Genomic DNA, 17388 nt, shown 5'->3' on the forward strand with positions numbered 1-17388 from the left:
ACCGTCACCGTCTTTCTGTCCAGAATGACTTTGCGAGTCGTTTAAATTCTCCCAACCTGGTTTACTGTTGGAGTTTAATGGGTCTATATTTATCGTGCTCTATCGAAAAGTGCCGGCCAAAGGCTGTGGATGTGTTTCATTTTTAAGACTGCTGTGGTCTTAATGTGGAAGAAAAAAAAAAAACCATCATCAATCTCCAGCCTTCTGAAACGTCATCTAAAAATGCCTTTGGGTGCGTCTTGTAAAGAAATACGATTCACCTTTACTATTACCAGGTCACTGAGCCTCATCTCTAGCTTTACAACGTTGTTCTTTTTCATGCATACTGTACAATTGTATTTGTGTCTATTTTATTGCTTAAATAGCTATTTCCCCACAATACACAACAAAGATGCTATTTGGCTTTAGCATTAATCTAGCTGAATTAAAGGCTAAAATATATGGTTGCTTGAAATGTTCAAGGTATAATTCTCTAGGCTTTGTTTAGTTGGACAGTATTAAACACTTTTAAGCCTCTTTATAAAGAATTATTTACTATTTATTGCCAAGTGAATTGAGTTTATTGTCGACTTGGCAAGTAAAAAAAACTGTCAAGGTGCCACTGTACGACTATTTATTAAAAGCTTAGCCAAAAAATGTCTTTTGGCCAGACCTTGCAATCGATTCATAGTATTTCTGGAATTTTAGAATCTTGACCTTGTGGTGACTAAAATGACTGCACTTGTTTTTTATGTGGATACCAAATAACACAGTCTATATGGTTGGAAAAAAAAAAAGAGCTCAAATATCAAAAGCCCAAAGGTTTCAAAAATACAAACAAAAAAATTACGCTCTCCGTGTGTCCTCCCAGTTTACGTTGTTGCCTTTTAAACTTTTAGGAGCATTTCTTCCGTTGTTTTTATTGATGGCCGTTTGTGGCCTCGCAGTTGGCCCATTTTAAAGCTGTGAAATTTGCAATGCAGTCATGTTTGCAAGTCATCGGAGGATCATCTTCTCCCTAACACCACCGTGGAGAGCAATAGTGGGCGTCTGCCAATCTGTGCGTGTGAGATGAAAAGTGTCCAACCCGTGTGGAGGTGCTGACTCAATCACAGGGCTGTCTGGCAGCAGGTCTCACATCAGAGTCAGTCGCCGTGGCGATCTGTCACCATGGGGACAGCTTCTCTACTCGGGGCTCCAGTAATAAAATGAATGCCTACCTCCGCCCGGCGCTGTTCCTTCTCTCGCTTCTTCCTCCTCTGGACTTCTGTAATGAAACAAATCTCTCACTCTCTTGCACATGCACTCTTACCTCCCATCGGGAGCAGGCTGCTCTATCACTGTCACGCCGGGCCCAGATTGGGTGCCAAAGCCACTAATAAAGACACGAAGCACATTTCACCGCCTTTGAATGGCCTCTACTTTGTCTGGCATTGCTCCATGGGGTCGTGTTCTCATGCACATTCAGCTAATTGAGTGGCCGGCTTACTATATTTAGCGAGGGGCCCGTCCATCCATCCATTTTTAAAACGATGAATGGTTAAAAAAAAACGTGTCTATTTTTTTCAAAGTCGATTCACAATTTGTCTTTGGGGGCCAAATTCATTTACACTTCAGGCCGAATTTGGCCGAGGGCCAGAGTTTGACACCCCTAATTTAGATTTTGTCTGTAAAAGGCAGCTTAGACTCAACGGCATTGCTCTTCAAACAAATTTATGTGGATCACCCAGTACGTGCCCGCACACTAACTACACACCCGCCTTTGCAGCATGTGGTTCCCCTGCGAGCCCGCTGGCTGTGGAAACACTTTGCCTCGCAAATTAACGTTAGATTTCTATAGGCGGTGGGGTGTGTTTGTGTGTGTGGGTTGGCCAGGGGGAGGGGTGTGGGGGCAATCACAATGCCTTCTTGTGGTTGTTTGTCATCAATATGCAAAATTCAAACACTGCCAATCAGATGGAACAGTTGTTTTGAACTCCTCTAATTAAAGTTTGTGAGTGTTTTAGATAAGTGCTGATAAGTGTGTGTGTGTGTGTGTAGGTCTTTTGTCTCCGTGACTGCAGTCTAACTTATTATCATCCATTGTTCTTGTTTCTACATTAATTTTATACTGCCTCAATGAAATCAACCAGCTGTCACAAAGCTTTTTTTTTCCGCCCCCAAACAGTAAATAGAGAAAGTGACAATATTAAAAGTGTGAATATCAAATACGTGTTTTCTAATACGTTTATAATTTTGCTTCTGTTTTGCACTGCAGCTTTTCATTCGACAACAAATACAATCCAGTAAAATTACATCATCATGTCTTGCGGTACTGTATTGAAACACTGGCATCAAATATTAATATGGTGTTGCCTTTAGACACAAATGTTTTTGTTCGGGAGTGTAAACTTAAAATGTGAGCGTTGTTTGGCGGCAAGTGACTCATTTCACAAGTAGCAGCATTTTGGCAGATGGCAGAGTAAATACTCTTCAGAAAAAGGGCTTTCTATTAAATACTTGTCTGAAATCCCACAAAATTCTCATGAGAATAGCTTTATATAAAGTTATGAAGTACAACATAACAGTTGTGGGATGTTTTAAGAGGCGTTTAACCTGCTTTCCGATGCAGTAGCCCGCTATAAAAAGACGACAATAAAAGATATCACGAGCGTGTCTTGTGTCTACATTTGCATCCTCCTACATTTTGTTTGTAAAAGCGCCGTTCCAAGAATATCTTTGTTGACTGCCGTCTCTGTGTGTGTGTGTGTTTCATTTTAAATGTGGGCCACACTTGGAATGTGCGAGGGAGAGAAGTGTGAATCGTTCCATTTAATGTACAATATGAAGACATGTTTTAGAGATAACACGACATTATGTACCGCGTCTAATCGCTACTTTTGTGTATGCAGCCGCAATTAGAGTTTAGTCCTAAAAATCAATGAACATCACTTAACACTTCTTACACGATATGACAGAGGGAGACAGACAAATGTAAATAACTGTAAGAAATACAAATTGCGTCGTGGTTCTGGTTAGCAGAGGAAAAAGATTTTGAACTAACAAGACAACCTGGATCCAAATACCCCCGAGACAGTGTGCCATCCTCTTTTTTCTGTCATTCATTTGGGTTTACGGTGTCCCCGGTGGCTTTTTGATGCCTCTGAGCCGTTTTCCTAGCATGCGCGATGTGTGCAGTCATGCAGAGCGTTTCTATTTGTGTCCCATGCTGTCGACACGACGTTCAAAGTCCGTCAGCAGTCCCCCGAGGCCTAGGTAACGGCGCTTCTGGTTTGCAATTGAGGTTTTTTGTTGTACACTGCGTGGCTGCAAATTGTTAGAACATGTTTGTACTTTTGAGTCAATCTAAAGCAATCTTTTATCCTGGCTTGGTAGAAAAGTCCTTAGTGGATATATTACATCTATATGAATAATTTGCCGTGCTGTAATACTACTTTCCATTTCTTCTCAAGTGTTTACAGTTTTATCACTTGACTGGTCTCTACTAATTAATAGGCATACAAAGAAAGGCACTTAAGATGTAAAAGCTACATCGTTGGCTTACTTTAACCGTTATGATGTTGAACTTTTTCAATGCGAAATGTTTATTTAGCATTTAGACAAGCGAGTGTTCGTTCTCCCAATTTAGATGCCTGAAAAACAATTTCAGTGATTTGTTTCTAATTAATTTGGAAGGTAAGTCTTGTAACATGAGGTAAGACTGAGACGAAGATGAACACTTGATTTGTACAAGGTCCCCATTGTATAAATTGTGACCTGGCTACTGATCCACTTGCTATTACGCTAGCTCGATAACCTGCCATGTTTTGTCGCTAAAACGGAGTGAGGACAAAACAGGAACATGAGGAACGGAGAACAAGTGAGCCCAAGCTAGCAAGCTCACTCAATTTTGTGAGGAACGGAGAATGAGGAACAGGCTAGCCCAAGCTAACAAGCTCATTGAATTTTGTGTTTACCAAACACAATGCTACTTGGCTATTTGAACTTTGGCACCCATGTTAACGACACTCTTTTCTGTGGCGTGTCAAATTTATGAGACATTTTTATGTTCACGTTATAGGGTTCCCTTGAAGGATGGTTGTGTTTTACAAGGTTGTGCTTCTGCTTCAAGTGTTACCTCGCCAATGCTAAGCGGCACGGCACAATGAAATCTTTAAGGCTTAAATGCTACTTTTAGGGATACGGTTGTATCAAACAGACTGATCTTTCAGCAATAATTCAAAATAAAACAAAGACCTAGCGCATCATTAAGAGACTAGTTTACGGCTCTCCCTCAACTCCCATAATTTCATTTTCCTTCAGTTATAGGTCAAAAAATATTTAAAATTGTAACCGTTGAAGAGGTTGACCATTTAAGATTGTTGGCCCAATGATTCAATTTGGATCACAGGAGAGGACCAATCCTGAAATGTGGCTCGATTGTTGGTATGCATGTACCTTGTCTTGCTTTACAGCGATTGATGAACCGCACACTGGAGCTCTCTGAAGGATGGTTATCAGTTTCTGCAGACATTCAGTAAAGTCATGACAAGACGCACAGAACACAAGAAGAAGAATTGGACAGACCGCTGCTCACCTGGGAAATCGACCATCGATTTACTTCTTTTTAAACGTCAGATGGGTTGTTTTATTTACCCATAAACTGATTTATTCAGAGTCTTGTTGGGCTCAGGAGGAGCCGACCAATTAGACATGAATTATTAACGAGTACCTCTCGCTATCTTTTTTCCATTCCCATTTGTTCTCGTTGGATGTGGACTCCCTTCTTTCTTTCTTACTCTTGACCAGAAAACTGGGCTCAATATTTACTCTCGCCTGATGGCTTCATGCTGCTTCTTCCAAGAGCCTCTTTTCTGTTTTCTCCATCTCCACTCCATTTGTTTTGCTAGTCTTTTCCTCGAAAAAGTCTACAAATGCTTAGCAACAAGAATGAGAAGTAAGGGGGAATGAATTACTGATGTTTTTCATACACTTATAAATTAAGACGATAATAATACTTTTGGATGAGGGTTACTACTCAGGGTTCGTTTGTCTCCGTCTGAACCCTCACGCCCAATTTGACAATCTTGTCTTTATTAAAAGTGATGCACCAGCAAGTGCATTTAAAATCTTTATGAACACAATACCCAAAATACACACACATACACGCACACTGAGAGGAAGGATGCACTTGTACACAAAGCAAAGCTGATGGTGGCTGTCATTTTGTATTGTGTGTGCCCGAAAGTAAAAATCTGCGTAAAAGTAATTAAAAAGGCATGAAGCATCTGAACTGTGCTAACAGCAAGTGTGGGTTGCCAAAGTTTGGCGGGCAAATTGGACCTCGGAGAAGAAGAAGCTATAAAGTAGAAGCACATCAACAGAAGAGCATCTAAAGGAGGTGTAGTGAACAAAATTGATGACAAACGTGCACGATTATATTCCATCCGTTGATCGGTGTACCCTCTTGCGTCTGTAAAATCAATAGCTCCCTTGTTGGAACACAATGCACAAATCCTTGAAAGTCTGCAAAAATAAGTAAACAATGAGTAGATCTTTGTTACCATGGCAATCTTGTGTCTGCAGCGGAGGTGTCAAGTAACAAGTGGAACACCTGTTACTGTTTTTCAGCCTATTTCGAGCCATTTGGAGGTTGTGTTTACTGCTAATTGAGATGTCGCAACTTTTCAGCTCATCAGTACGGCACTAATATTTACTGTACTGTGCTGTCCATTTTATAGGCCAGATGCATTGAGTGGACCACAAGCGGTCAATCTTGATTGAGGAGTACCCAGTGATGGTGACCAAAGAGGGTAATCAATATCCTGAAGACAGTAAGATTATTGATTGATTTCCTGGTTATTGATGCTGTGATTGTTCAGGATATCATTTTCTACCGCCCTCCCCTTTCTGTCTTATTGAGTATTTAACGCTGTTATTGCCTCCTCACTCGTCCTGACGTGTACACCAATTTGTTCCTGAGCTGATTAACTTTTGTTTGAAGAGCATAAACATTGTGTTCGGACGTGCTTCTCATTCGCAATAGCTCAGAAGCTGTCACACCAAATGAGAGTGATAACAAGCCAATTAGGCTCTGGCACCAATAAAGTTGTCAATGCAGGCTGGAGGGGGGGAAAAAATGTCACCTGGCATTCTCGTAATTTGCTGATTTGCATTATTTCCATATATAAATATATATAATCCCATAATAAATTATAACATAATAAATAATAATGAAACTATAATAACATTTTGACATACAGCTCTTCCATCAATCAATAGTGAATGTTAAGCCGAACGAAGAGGGAAAACTTGTCAGCCTCACGTGTCAAAGTCAACTTGATGAAGACAACTCCTTTATGTCCTCAAATTATTATCCGGTGGTGGTCGATGAAAGCCTTTCTTCTCCCTCCTGCTCGCTCGCTTGCTCGCTCTTGCAGTCACACAAACGCACATGGCGAGATTCAACTTATTATTGGGCAATCACATCCAAAGTCCTGCCAAAACTGAATTGTACATTTATTAGACAATTGATTACTCACCAATGTTCGAACATGCTGGTTTCTCCACTTGAATATATGCAGCCCCACTGACAAAGCACTAGAAATGCAGTGCTACGATGCAACTCGTCATAAATACAAGTTAGACGGCTATAAAATTGAGACAAAGCACGTTTGAATAAGGATGCTGCTGAAATGAGAGGGGAAAAAAAAAATATCATTCGTTGTCAAAAGTTGAAAGTGATCGTAGAAACGAGCACAAAGACAGAAGACAGCGCGAAGCTTTGATCCATGATGATCTTTTTATTTGATGACCTCACCTCCATCAGGCAGCCCCCAAGGACTCCACTCGAACGTATTCAGTGAAAAATAATTTTGTCGCCTTTATTTGTGCTCCTCTTCGCTGCTTTTCCTGCCTTTTGTGACCACAGATGATTACACTGAACGATGTTGCCTCCGACTCACGGCCCCGGTCTGATAAATGACTCTGCCAATTGACAACGGAAGAGGAAAGAGTGGGTACGGGAGGGGGAGATGTGTGTGTGTGGGGGGGCTATAACCCCCGCTTGTCCGTCTCTCTTTTGTGAGTGCGCTGAAAGAAGATTGGATATTGAACTGTGCTCGCCTTCTCGTTGGAGTCCACGGGTGCGAAGAAACGACACAGCGGCCTTCTCTGCCTCCGAAAGTGACGACTAAGTGATCCCAAAGTGAACCGATGAGTTCCTCAAGTCCCCCAGGAAGAGGCGGGCTACACTCCGGTCTGCTTTCCAAACGCTCCAAATGAGTAACTCGGCCACATAGGAAGCTCCATCATATTGTAACCTGGTGCCCGTTGTAGCATTTGAAATTCATGCATAGCGCTTCCTTGCTTCCTTCCAAAGGGGAGGCCGCCTCCCTGCACTGTCAGGAAAGCGCTCATTCATTACCTGCCTCGGCGCCAATTCTTCCAATTCCGAGCTAGTCCTACGATCAGAGGCAGTCCCTGCACAGCGCCACCTGTCCCCGCCGGAAGTCCCTGCAGGGGCACAGGCGTCTGTATTTCGGCGAGTGGCCAGCGCAGCTGAAGAGCAGGGGCTCCCGCTGAAGTCCACACTCGCGTCGTAACACGGAGAAGGCCGGGAGGACGTGGTTCATCTCCGAGTCTAGCACCTCGCACTGCACGTCCAACCTTTGAGGGTCACGCAAACAACAGGTTGAGAAAAAATTCAGAGATTACATTGGACTCAGCTACAACTTTATACTTTATTTGTAAAGTCAGGGTGATGTGCGGCCCATGTTACCTGCGCAAGGCCTCCTTGTTGTTGATGAAGCGAAAGTGAGCAGGCTCGCAGATGAAGCCGTGGCTCCGGCACGCCTCCACGCACGACTCCCCCTCTTGCGATACGAGCAGCCGCAGGGAGCTGAGAGGCGGCCAGGCGGTGGCGGGGGAGGCCACGTCGGGCGCCCAGCCCAGGGCAGTGGAGTTGGCCAGGGTCACAAAGAGAGGCCTCGCGAGGTTGCCGCCTTGCCTGGACACGTTGGCGGGGATGAAGGCTGGCTCCGAGGCACAAAAGTCCTAAGAAGGAAAAGCACAAGAATCAGTGGCAAATAATTGCCTGGCATTCGTAGCTTTGCTTTACGAGGACGGAGGTTCTTGAAATATAATTCGATATGAATTTGAACGCAAAGGCTAACAGTACGCTAACCTATGCTAACGCGGTAGTCATGCTGATGGGACTATGTAGGCAGATAGAATTACTAATTATTTTCATTTCATAAACGACTATAAAAATAAACACTTTCAGAGTCAAATTTTAGTAGGAGGGACAAACTAAGGGAAAAAAATAAATATATATCTTTAAATGTGTGAAAAGGTTTGCTTGAAGTGGCTCAAAAATCGAATTGTAGCTTTAAAAAACCCCCCAAAACAATCACATTGATTCGACTGCACATTTGCAGTGATATGGAGGCCGCGTTAGCCGGCCAGCGAAGCGAAGGCACTAAAACGCCTACTAAACAGTCTTTAGTCATGACTGCCACCTGTGCTGTAAATAATGAAAACGACTTTCAAAATACAAATCATGATCTGCTTGCCGTCCCGGCTTACAGATACATACATCACCTCTGGCGCATCCCTTCTTGCATGACTTGTCCTTATTTCATCAATGTCATTAGATGTACTGCTTTGGACCCGGAGGGAGGGGTAAGATTTGTGAGAGTGTTGAGAGGAACTGACACGAGGCTGGAAGATCTTCAGGAGGTGTAGTGAACTGCAGTTTTATGTACTACAGCATTTTAAACATTTTGACTAACCTCCTCAACAAACACGAGCTCACCGATATGAATGAAGCATGCGGCGTCTCACCTGCTGCTGTATGTAGGCGTGCACTCGCTCCAACATGCCCTCGCACGTGTACTCGTAAGGCAGGTACGGTTCAACCTGCCACACGCAAACACGATTATGTTGCATATTTAATACAATGTCTGCTTGCATCATTTTAGCACGTCCCCGAAAGACGGTGTGGATGACGGATGGATGGCATGAGAGTGCCTTCTGTGTGGCGCGAGCTTCAAATTCTTTATTTTCCTGATTAGCTGCAGGAGAACTGCCAGAGTGATCTATAACTGTAGAAATAACAGAAAAAAGTAATCAGATTGTTGGCAAAAGGAGCCTTCGAATCGGGCCACGCTGCAAGATGATGACGGCAGAGGAGCCGATCGACTTCAATAAAACTTGCTTTTTTTTTTTATTTTTATAAATCCTAAAAAAAACTATCAAGAGCTATGTGATGAGAAGACAGACTGAACAAAAAGATAGATTGGAGCACGATGGCTCGTCACGCAGAAAGAGATTGCTTTGCCCTGCATGACTGAACGGAATGTGTGTGTGTGTTTGTGTAGTTTGAAGATGATGGCCATAATGTGGAGGTAGGGTTTGGCGGGCTGATATGGCAGATACAAGGAATTTCATCATCTCCAGGCTATTCACAATCCTATTGTGGCCGTGTGTGTGTGTGCATGGCGAAGTCCCGGGAGAAAAGCATAGTGTGTATTTTGCATGAACGTTTGATGAAATGTTTGCCTGAATGACAGCTGAACGAAAGCCACAAGAAAATAGCAATGTTTATATGTACACATAAAAAACCTTTTTTTACCGTATATCTATATTTTTTTGACACTACCTTGGTTCTCATAATCTCTCTGATGGCAGCGTCAAACTCCACAGAGTTGTTGTAATCCACAGTGATGACGTGAGGCCTGCCGATGTATTGCTCCGCGTAGGGATGCTGCGACGACACCTGCACAACAACATCGACTTTTTATATTGGATATTTGTGAAAAAATATATCGCACCATTCGTGGTCAAGATTTTCTACTGCCCAGAGATTGAATTGCCTGGGTTAAAGTGGGATGGTATACCGAGAATAAATTGAGACGGTACAGATATATAAAAGGAAGCGGTATACAATACACTCCGTGATGCAAGACCAAATCCCGAGAGACATTTTGGAATGTTTCATGAAATAGTGGCCTCGCATCAAATAGTCTCTCAATAAATCATCAGGTGGTGGAAAACTAAACTTACTTCTCTTGATGTGGGCTTTCCTTTGAAGAACTCGTGATTGAGCGAGCTGTGAGGCGGTTTGAACTTTGGCTGGAGGAAAACGCAGCCGTTGGCGATCGCTTCCAAGGGGGCGGGGCCTTCATATGGAAAACCAAAGCCGATGAAGAGCTGCAAACAGACGAAGAGGCTCAGGTGCTTTTTTTCTTTAATTGTACAAAACACGACCAGTGTGTGTTGTTTACTTTTGCTTTGCGCAGCAGCTGCTGCAGCTCGTGCTGGGGCAGCAGGCCGTGGTTCTTGACAAAGGCCGGAACCTCCGGAGGTCTCTGCGTCTCGTAGTACACCGTGCCGTGGACCTCCATGTATTTGTGGAGAATCTGCAGGAAACCTTCTTTGCCCTGATGGGGAGCACGAGGCAGACAAAAGGTGAGCTGGCTTGCGTCGCACACTGCCAGCGGATGTTGTCATTATTGCGCAATTGTACGACCGAGTCATTTGAGTCGATGCGAGGAACGCAACTCCTGTAATATCGCGCTACAAATTTTTCTTCAATCATCTGTAAAAGTGAGAAAAAAACTGACCCCACATTTGAATTCTCGCCAGGCTGTTTTGCGCTCCCTGTTATTTTTATTTTTTTTAATTGCAATTAGCGTGATGACTAGCAGCACACCACAAAGGCGATTTCACACCCCCCCCACCTAAAAAAAAGAAAAATCGGGTTATAGATCTGCTCCAGTGTACTCACTATATCCCTCCACCTGCACTCTGACCCCCCTCGCCCAGTTAATCCTCCAGCTGCAACCGAAGGCAGAAGCGATCGATCAGTTTCTCCGCTGGGATTTTCCCCAGCCAGAGAGCGAGAGAGACTTGGACAGCTAACAGCAACAATACAAATCATTGGAAGGAGGAACGGATGCGTCTTAAATCCTCCTTTGCTGAGCATTAACATTTTTTTTGCAAGGCAATTTAGCGGAATATGTTACAGGAGTCAAGCGCTGTATTTTGTTAGACCGGGAAAATCCATCCATCCATCCATCCATCCATCCATCCGAAAAGAACAATTGAAATGTGAACATTTTCAGACATTTGACAATTATAACTACTAAGGTTGAGTTTTAAGGATTTCTAAGCTAAGGTAACACTCATTAACACTTTTCCAACCTCGAGGACTGCTTTTGACACCTTTGCTAAGTGTGTGATTGGAAAATGCTGACTGGAACCGCTCAGATTGCATTTGAAATCCGTAAAGATAGACCCTTCAAATGGAAGCGACGAACACATTTTAAAAACACAAATTCAAATTCAGTGTGACATATAGTATGCTAAACCACAAGTGGGCCAACTTCTGCAAATGAAAGCCTTTCAAACCCAAAAGGGCTGTGAGAGATGGAATTTGCAGAAATATAACTCAAAAAGAGCGGCTTACCTGAAGCTTGTGTCCCAGCAAACGGATGCAATGTGAGAAAGGAACAAAATAGCATTAGCATATCATATACGGTAAAAATATGCATTGCTAATTTGCTAACAAAACAGAATTAGCATATATACGGCAAATATGCATTGCTAATTTGCTAGACATCAAATATCCCAACACATTTGAGCACAATATTTTTAACTAAACTCGGAAAATAGCACGGGTTATCTCCTGGGCCAACTTTAGTTTGTATTTTGCTGCCAAAGGGAAGCTTTAGTGTGGCATCAAGCCTGCCCCCCCATCCCCCCTTTGTACCTTCCACATGCTGGCCTCCTTCCCGTACACCACCGCCATGCTGTTGACTTTATTTTCCCGGATGCTCCTCTTTTCCGTGTCGTTCAGCTCCTCCGACACGAAGCCCATAAAGGAGTTGTCTGGCGTGTGAGCTAAATTTGGGCAAAGGGGTGAACGTTGTCGCACGGTGAGACAAAAGGAGCAAAACAAAGACAGTCGTGCTGTGAGTGAGATACGGAAGAAAAACCAAAAGCATCCTGGCTTGTTTTGTTCCACTGCTAATTGAGGACTGCAGCTGCATGGCTAAGTATTATAAATAGTTGTTGTCCATGAGCCAGCTGCTGTTAGCCATGGATACATGCTACACAAGTGTGTGGGTTTCGTCTCAGTAGGCCGCTAGTCAAAGTGAAACATGGGCACCAACAGAAAGACGATAATGGCGCCGCTACAGTCGACTGGTTTACAAGTGAATGTGAGGAAAGCACCAAGTTATGTCGCCAATAATTCAGCCAGTCACGCTAAGGAGGCAGAGAAGAATAACGAAAAAAATCCCATCACGCATTTGTTTACGCTGCCGAGGAACATAGGCACTGTCACGGCGTTGAATAAAGCCAAAGCACAAAACATCAGTCAGCTGTCAGATGAATGAGTCAGTGGCCACCGTTTAAGACTGCTATAGCACTTTCATTTTTATGCGCTGATGTTTTTGAATGAACAAATAAAACATGGCTTAGCAGTTAAAAGGAGAGGTGGGAGGAAAGACGTCAGTAAATTTTTGGAAGATGTATAGATTTTCTTCTGGAGCCAGAAAGTAACACTGATCTAATGGCACATTAGAGAATATGCTAAATGGAATTAATTTAGACAAATTTATAAATCCAGCTTTGCTACATGTGTACACATTTGCTGAACTCACAATTATAATTGTGACTTTTCACATCATTCATTGTGCCCATTTTGACCAAATTATAATGAGCATATCAAGCATACAATATAAAATTTATAAAAAATGTTTAAAAAAACCCCTAAATATGTCAAATTGATATACAGTGGAAGAATTCCCTGGAGTTTTGATTTCACATGTACAAAAGCGAAGCATGGGGAGTCTCTGCCACCCAAATTTCTTCCCATTGTTTTATCAAACAATCCATTTCTATCTTTCAAAGTGTGCCATATTGTTTGTTGAGGTTTCATACGTGCAAACGAGGTCGACAAAAGCACAGTGAGCGTCTTACGGAACATGGTCATGTACTGCCTGGCGTTCAGGTTCCAATAGCCCCAGTTGGTCCGGTATCCGTGCAGAGTAGCGTACTCCTCGTGGTTGTAAGCTGGCTCTGTGCCAAACGTGTCAATCACTCGGATGTGACATCTGGAATGACACAACATATCCACTTTGGAAAACGGACTCGGGAGAACGAAAGCGGGGCCCCTTCAACATACTGCCCGTCTTGAAATGTGATCCAGACACGGAAAATGACTATGACTCACAATTTGTTTCACAAGGCCAGGTGATGTATCGGCACATCGAGCACACACACCTAACACAAATCCACGTTCTGCCACGATTTGATGCTCTATTGAAGCGGTTCATATACAGACATTGGTGTCATCGCCTCCGCTTCTGTCATGGCATTTTTAGAGGATTAAATAGAGCAACACAGAGGTGGAAAAAAAAAAATAGCTATCTGGGCACTTACCTCAGCAAATGAGGGATGAAATGTACCATGCACGTCAAGTGTCAGGTGTGATATTGTATGAACATCTGATGTGAACTGAGGAGTATTTGACATGTCTGCATTTCAAACTGTTAGTTCGACTTTTGTTTGACCACAAGACAATAATTATGGCCAGCACACAAGTTGCTGTTTTCAAATGACTCGGATGGGTTTTGCAGACCGTGCAATGCCAGATTGGGATGGGGCTTTTTTTAAATATTCCAAGCTCCATCTGTGACTCCAGTCTGGAGCTTCTACAAATTGATCAATTGGCTACGCTCATGCATTAGTTAAGAGTGGGAGTAGTTTATTGACTTTCACACCTGAAAATAAGCCAATGCCACAATATTATTTTGACTTTTTTTTTGGATTGAAAACCTAAAAACGAGAATAATTAAACAGACCAAAAGAAACTTTTAAATGTATTAATATTTTTAATTTAATTTGGTAAAAATTTGACAAAAAAAATGTACTTTGCCAAAACAAATCTGGCTTTATAAAGAAAGGCAACCAGGTCTGGAGCAGAGTCTACATCATCTTGTCATTCTTTTGTAATTCTATGGACCTTCTCTTCCAAACGAACTGTCAGAAGGTGTTTGAGAAAGCACAAATCAGGACTCCAAACACTAACGCGGGACTGCTGTCCTCAGCAAGCAATTAGACTCGGACTGCCGCTGTGCGCTGACATATAGTCTGGAGAAAATGTGCTATTTTCTTAGTGTGGCTGTGTGTGTGTGCACGAAACACACGCATACTCACACGGTGCGCGTAAAACAGAAACAGCAAAATGGGTTCTGTTCTGGGGAGGGGGGAGGAGGCTTCCTCTGTAATGCTTATAATTGGATTTTAAAAATACATGTCATGGCTTTCATGGCTTTGTGTTGTTTGCTACCAGCATTGTTTTTCTGAGGGGGGGGGGCTCTACGGGAATGTTTTTTGCTTTCTTTGCTCAACTGTCACATCCCCACTTTTACTTTGATTCGCATATTTGTTTATGTCGACATATCTCTGTTCTATTTGTGGCATTTGGCCCGTGGTCACATATCGCGCTGTCTCGTCAATGCCTTCGCTTTGTCGCGCGTGCAAACCACAGAAGAAGAAAAAAATAATGACAATTGCTCCGATCATCATAAAAAAACATGGTGAAGACTATTACTGAAAGGATTTTGTTCCCTTAGTCTCGTGGCTGTCGTGGCCTACTTTCCAAGATGGTCCACCTCTGTGGGGATGCCAAAAGCTGTTAGGCACATTCTGAGATGCGCCAGCATTACACACAGGCGTGCGTGCACAAACACACACGCACACAGTACTTACAGGTTTTTGTAATTTTTTTTTTTTTTACATCATGTCTTTTTACTGCTTCTTCAAACTTCCCTTAGAAGACTCGAAGAACATTCAAACAACAGAACTGGAGCTAAGAATAGCTAATATGACAGATGAGTCTTGATTTACTACAACCCAAATAGGGTGCTGAATTACGTGTTACATTTTTAACAAGTTTTTGCAACATAAAATCTAGTTGTCAACTCACATTTTCAATTATTTTCCTGTTGAAAAATGACCAATGGTAGTCTCAGACAAGTGGGACAAAGGCCGTGGTTGTATCACACTAATTTACCGCTACTCTTTTCATGACACATAAACGACCAGTGTAACAGAAAAAAAAAAAGAAAAAAGGATTGCGACTAACTTGTGTCTCTTTAGCGAGAGCCCCATGTGCTGCTTCATCTGCTGCAGGCCGTGGTAGTCTGTATAGATGAGGTCAAACGGCAGCGGGCCAGTCAGTGGGCAACTGCCTCTGCCGGGGGGCACACCCAGGAAGCTGCAACACAAAATAATTTTGTTTTTACTACGACTGAAGATAAAATATGAATACAGGCATGTGTAGCCTTGCAACAAACTGCTGACACCAGCAAAAATTCCTGACACAGGGACGACTGCTTTTTGCTGTGTTCGGCAGCATTTCGGGTGGACGAAGCACAATTGCGGCATCAGAACAACTGAGCGTTAGCGTGAGTGTTTTTTTGACTGACAGTCGGGGCCAAATATCTTGCCATCAACCCAGAATTCCTGTCTTATGCAGATTTACCAAAGCAAACTGATGGAATGTTTGACAGGGTAGGTGAAAAATGGCTAATTGCCTTCATGTCACGGGCCGGCTGATTGGCTACTGCTGAGGAGACGGCAAATGTCAAGCCGCCGTTTCATTTGACAGCGTTCACGCTCCTTCACTTTTTTTTTCCTGGGCTCTGCTTTTTTTGCTGTCTTTCATTTCGGAGCCATTTGCTGTTTAGATTTGTACGCAAGTTGACAAGCTGGATAATGCCGTTGGAAAGTTGTAAATACAGCAAATGAACGACATTTGTCAGCTATAAATATAAAACCTTGTGTCACGTACCGTGTCATGACTTGCTCTTACACAATCGAGTTTCATAACCTTCCAAAACCGACAACCCCGTGTATGAAGGTCACATAGGAACGATAATTTGCTCTTCAGATATCATGCCCAAAGGCTCTGTGAAATTTGCACAGTTTCAAACTCCCAAGCAGCCAGAAAAATTCTAATGAACTGAAAGTGTGTTTTCCCATGAGGCAGCATCGCAAGCATCGCACTTTTTGGTTCAATCAAAGCGAAGTCGTGAGGGCGCCGGCCTTTGGCAAAACATAACACAAACAAGATGAAAAGCGTATTGATGAGGACCTGGCTCGGGTGCTACCTTGCAGCAGGCAGATGGTCAACGGACGGCGGAGGAACGCCGCCCGTGCACGTGTCGTGGTCGATCTGTGTGTATTTATTCATACAAACGCAGCTGCTGCTAACACGTCTCTTACAAAACATCAACGCCACATCAATTCGCACTTGCTAGATCGGGCGCGAGTAAACAAACAGTTGCGGCTCACTCGTGCGACGTCTCATTATTACGTTCGAAAAGGAAGAATACAAAAAAGAAAAAAACTTCTTTCTTTCTTGCTTCTTGTTCCTTCTATTGTGGGCGAGCAGTGAAAGACACCGCGGCTAATGAAAGCACATTGAATACCCGTCTGAAGAGGAGTAGTGAGCAAAATAAACCACAGCTCCTTTTCCATTAGCTCTTTGGAAGAAGCTTGGCGGAGAGTGAACAACCATCTCGCACTTTGTTTAAGGACAATGAATGATGTCAAAATATATTTCCACAAGTTGACATTCTAATGTTAGCTTTTCACATGATTACAGCCATGTAAACGTTTTAACAATTTTTTTTTCGGTTTAAATTGTGGAAAATTATGTATCCTTTGAAACACCAGATCAACGGAATTGCGACCATCTTCATTTAGAGCAGACAGTTTTTGTTTTTATGCTAGCAGATACAATCAAATAATTCCAGTGCAGAAGCAGATACAAAAATATTTTTCGTCTAAAAATGATGCTCAAAAATAGCCTTCAGCCACAAGAAGCAATATTTTAACATGGCAGAAAAGCTTCTTGTCACTTTTGAATTCCCACACAATAAAAAAAACCTGCATGCAATTTTTTTCTGTTTTTACAAGTGAATGATAAAACGATAGACTGTCATTATGCATATCAGTCATCTTTAAGTGTGCAAATTTTGCTTCTGCCTGAGATTTGCCAAACATCCACTCAGGATGGCATTTCTGGCAGGCTCAAGTAGAGCTGCATGCTGAGCCACACAGGAGGCCAATTATCGGGTTCTCCTGGTCTCTCCGGGCTGTCGTGGTCAACAAGCACTCAGTGAGCAGTAATTGACAGGCAAACAAACCGGTCGTCATCATGGCTACAGGAGCGTAAACTCTCCTCGTTTTTGGCAAAAGTAGCACATCCAGATGCAAAATGATGCATTTCTTGTGCTTTTACTGCATAAATATTACACGACTCACAAAAGGTTAGTGATAGTGCAGCCTTTCAGGTAAAGTTTTCGTGACCCACAACCTCTACAGGCGAACTTAATTTGACCTTTTCTAAAC

The 17388-nt window shown here is 42.8% G+C and overlaps 1 protein-coding gene across 2 annotated transcripts in view; it reads right to left on the reverse strand.

Moving 5' to 3' along the window:
• Window positions 1-6741: 6741 nt before the first annotated feature.
• LOC119129424 (alpha-1,6-mannosylglycoprotein 6-beta-N-acetylglucosaminyltransferase B-like) overlaps window positions 6742-17388 on the reverse strand; it is a 38337-nt gene continuing 27690 nt past the window's right edge. The window contains exons 10-19 of one of the 2 annotated variants that reach the window (XM_037262694.1): window positions 15116-15247; window positions 12946-13079; window positions 11732-11862; window positions 11429-11434; window positions 10245-10400; window positions 10024-10170; window positions 9620-9736; window positions 8803-8877; window positions 7739-8013; window positions 6742-7626 (exon numbers count right to left, since the gene is read on the reverse strand). In XM_037262694.1, the coding sequence (XP_037118589.1) occupies window positions 7428-7626; window positions 7739-8013; window positions 8803-8877; window positions 9620-9736; window positions 10024-10170; window positions 10245-10400; window positions 11429-11434; window positions 11732-11862; window positions 12946-13079; window positions 15116-15247 (1372 nt within the window). In that variant the 3' untranslated portion in view covers window positions 6742-7427. The remainder of the gene's footprint in view (window positions 7627-7738; window positions 8014-8802; window positions 8878-9619; window positions 9737-10023; window positions 10171-10244; window positions 10401-11428; window positions 11435-11731; window positions 11863-12945; window positions 13080-15115; window positions 15248-17388) is intronic. The other variant, XM_037262703.1, reaches the window with a different exon arrangement.

Source organism: Syngnathus acus, chromosome 1 (assembly GCF_901709675.1).
Source record: "Syngnathus acus chromosome 1, fSynAcu1.2, whole genome shotgun sequence".
NCBI classification, from domain to species: Eukaryota; Metazoa; Chordata; class Actinopteri; order Syngnathiformes; family Syngnathidae; genus Syngnathus; species Syngnathus acus.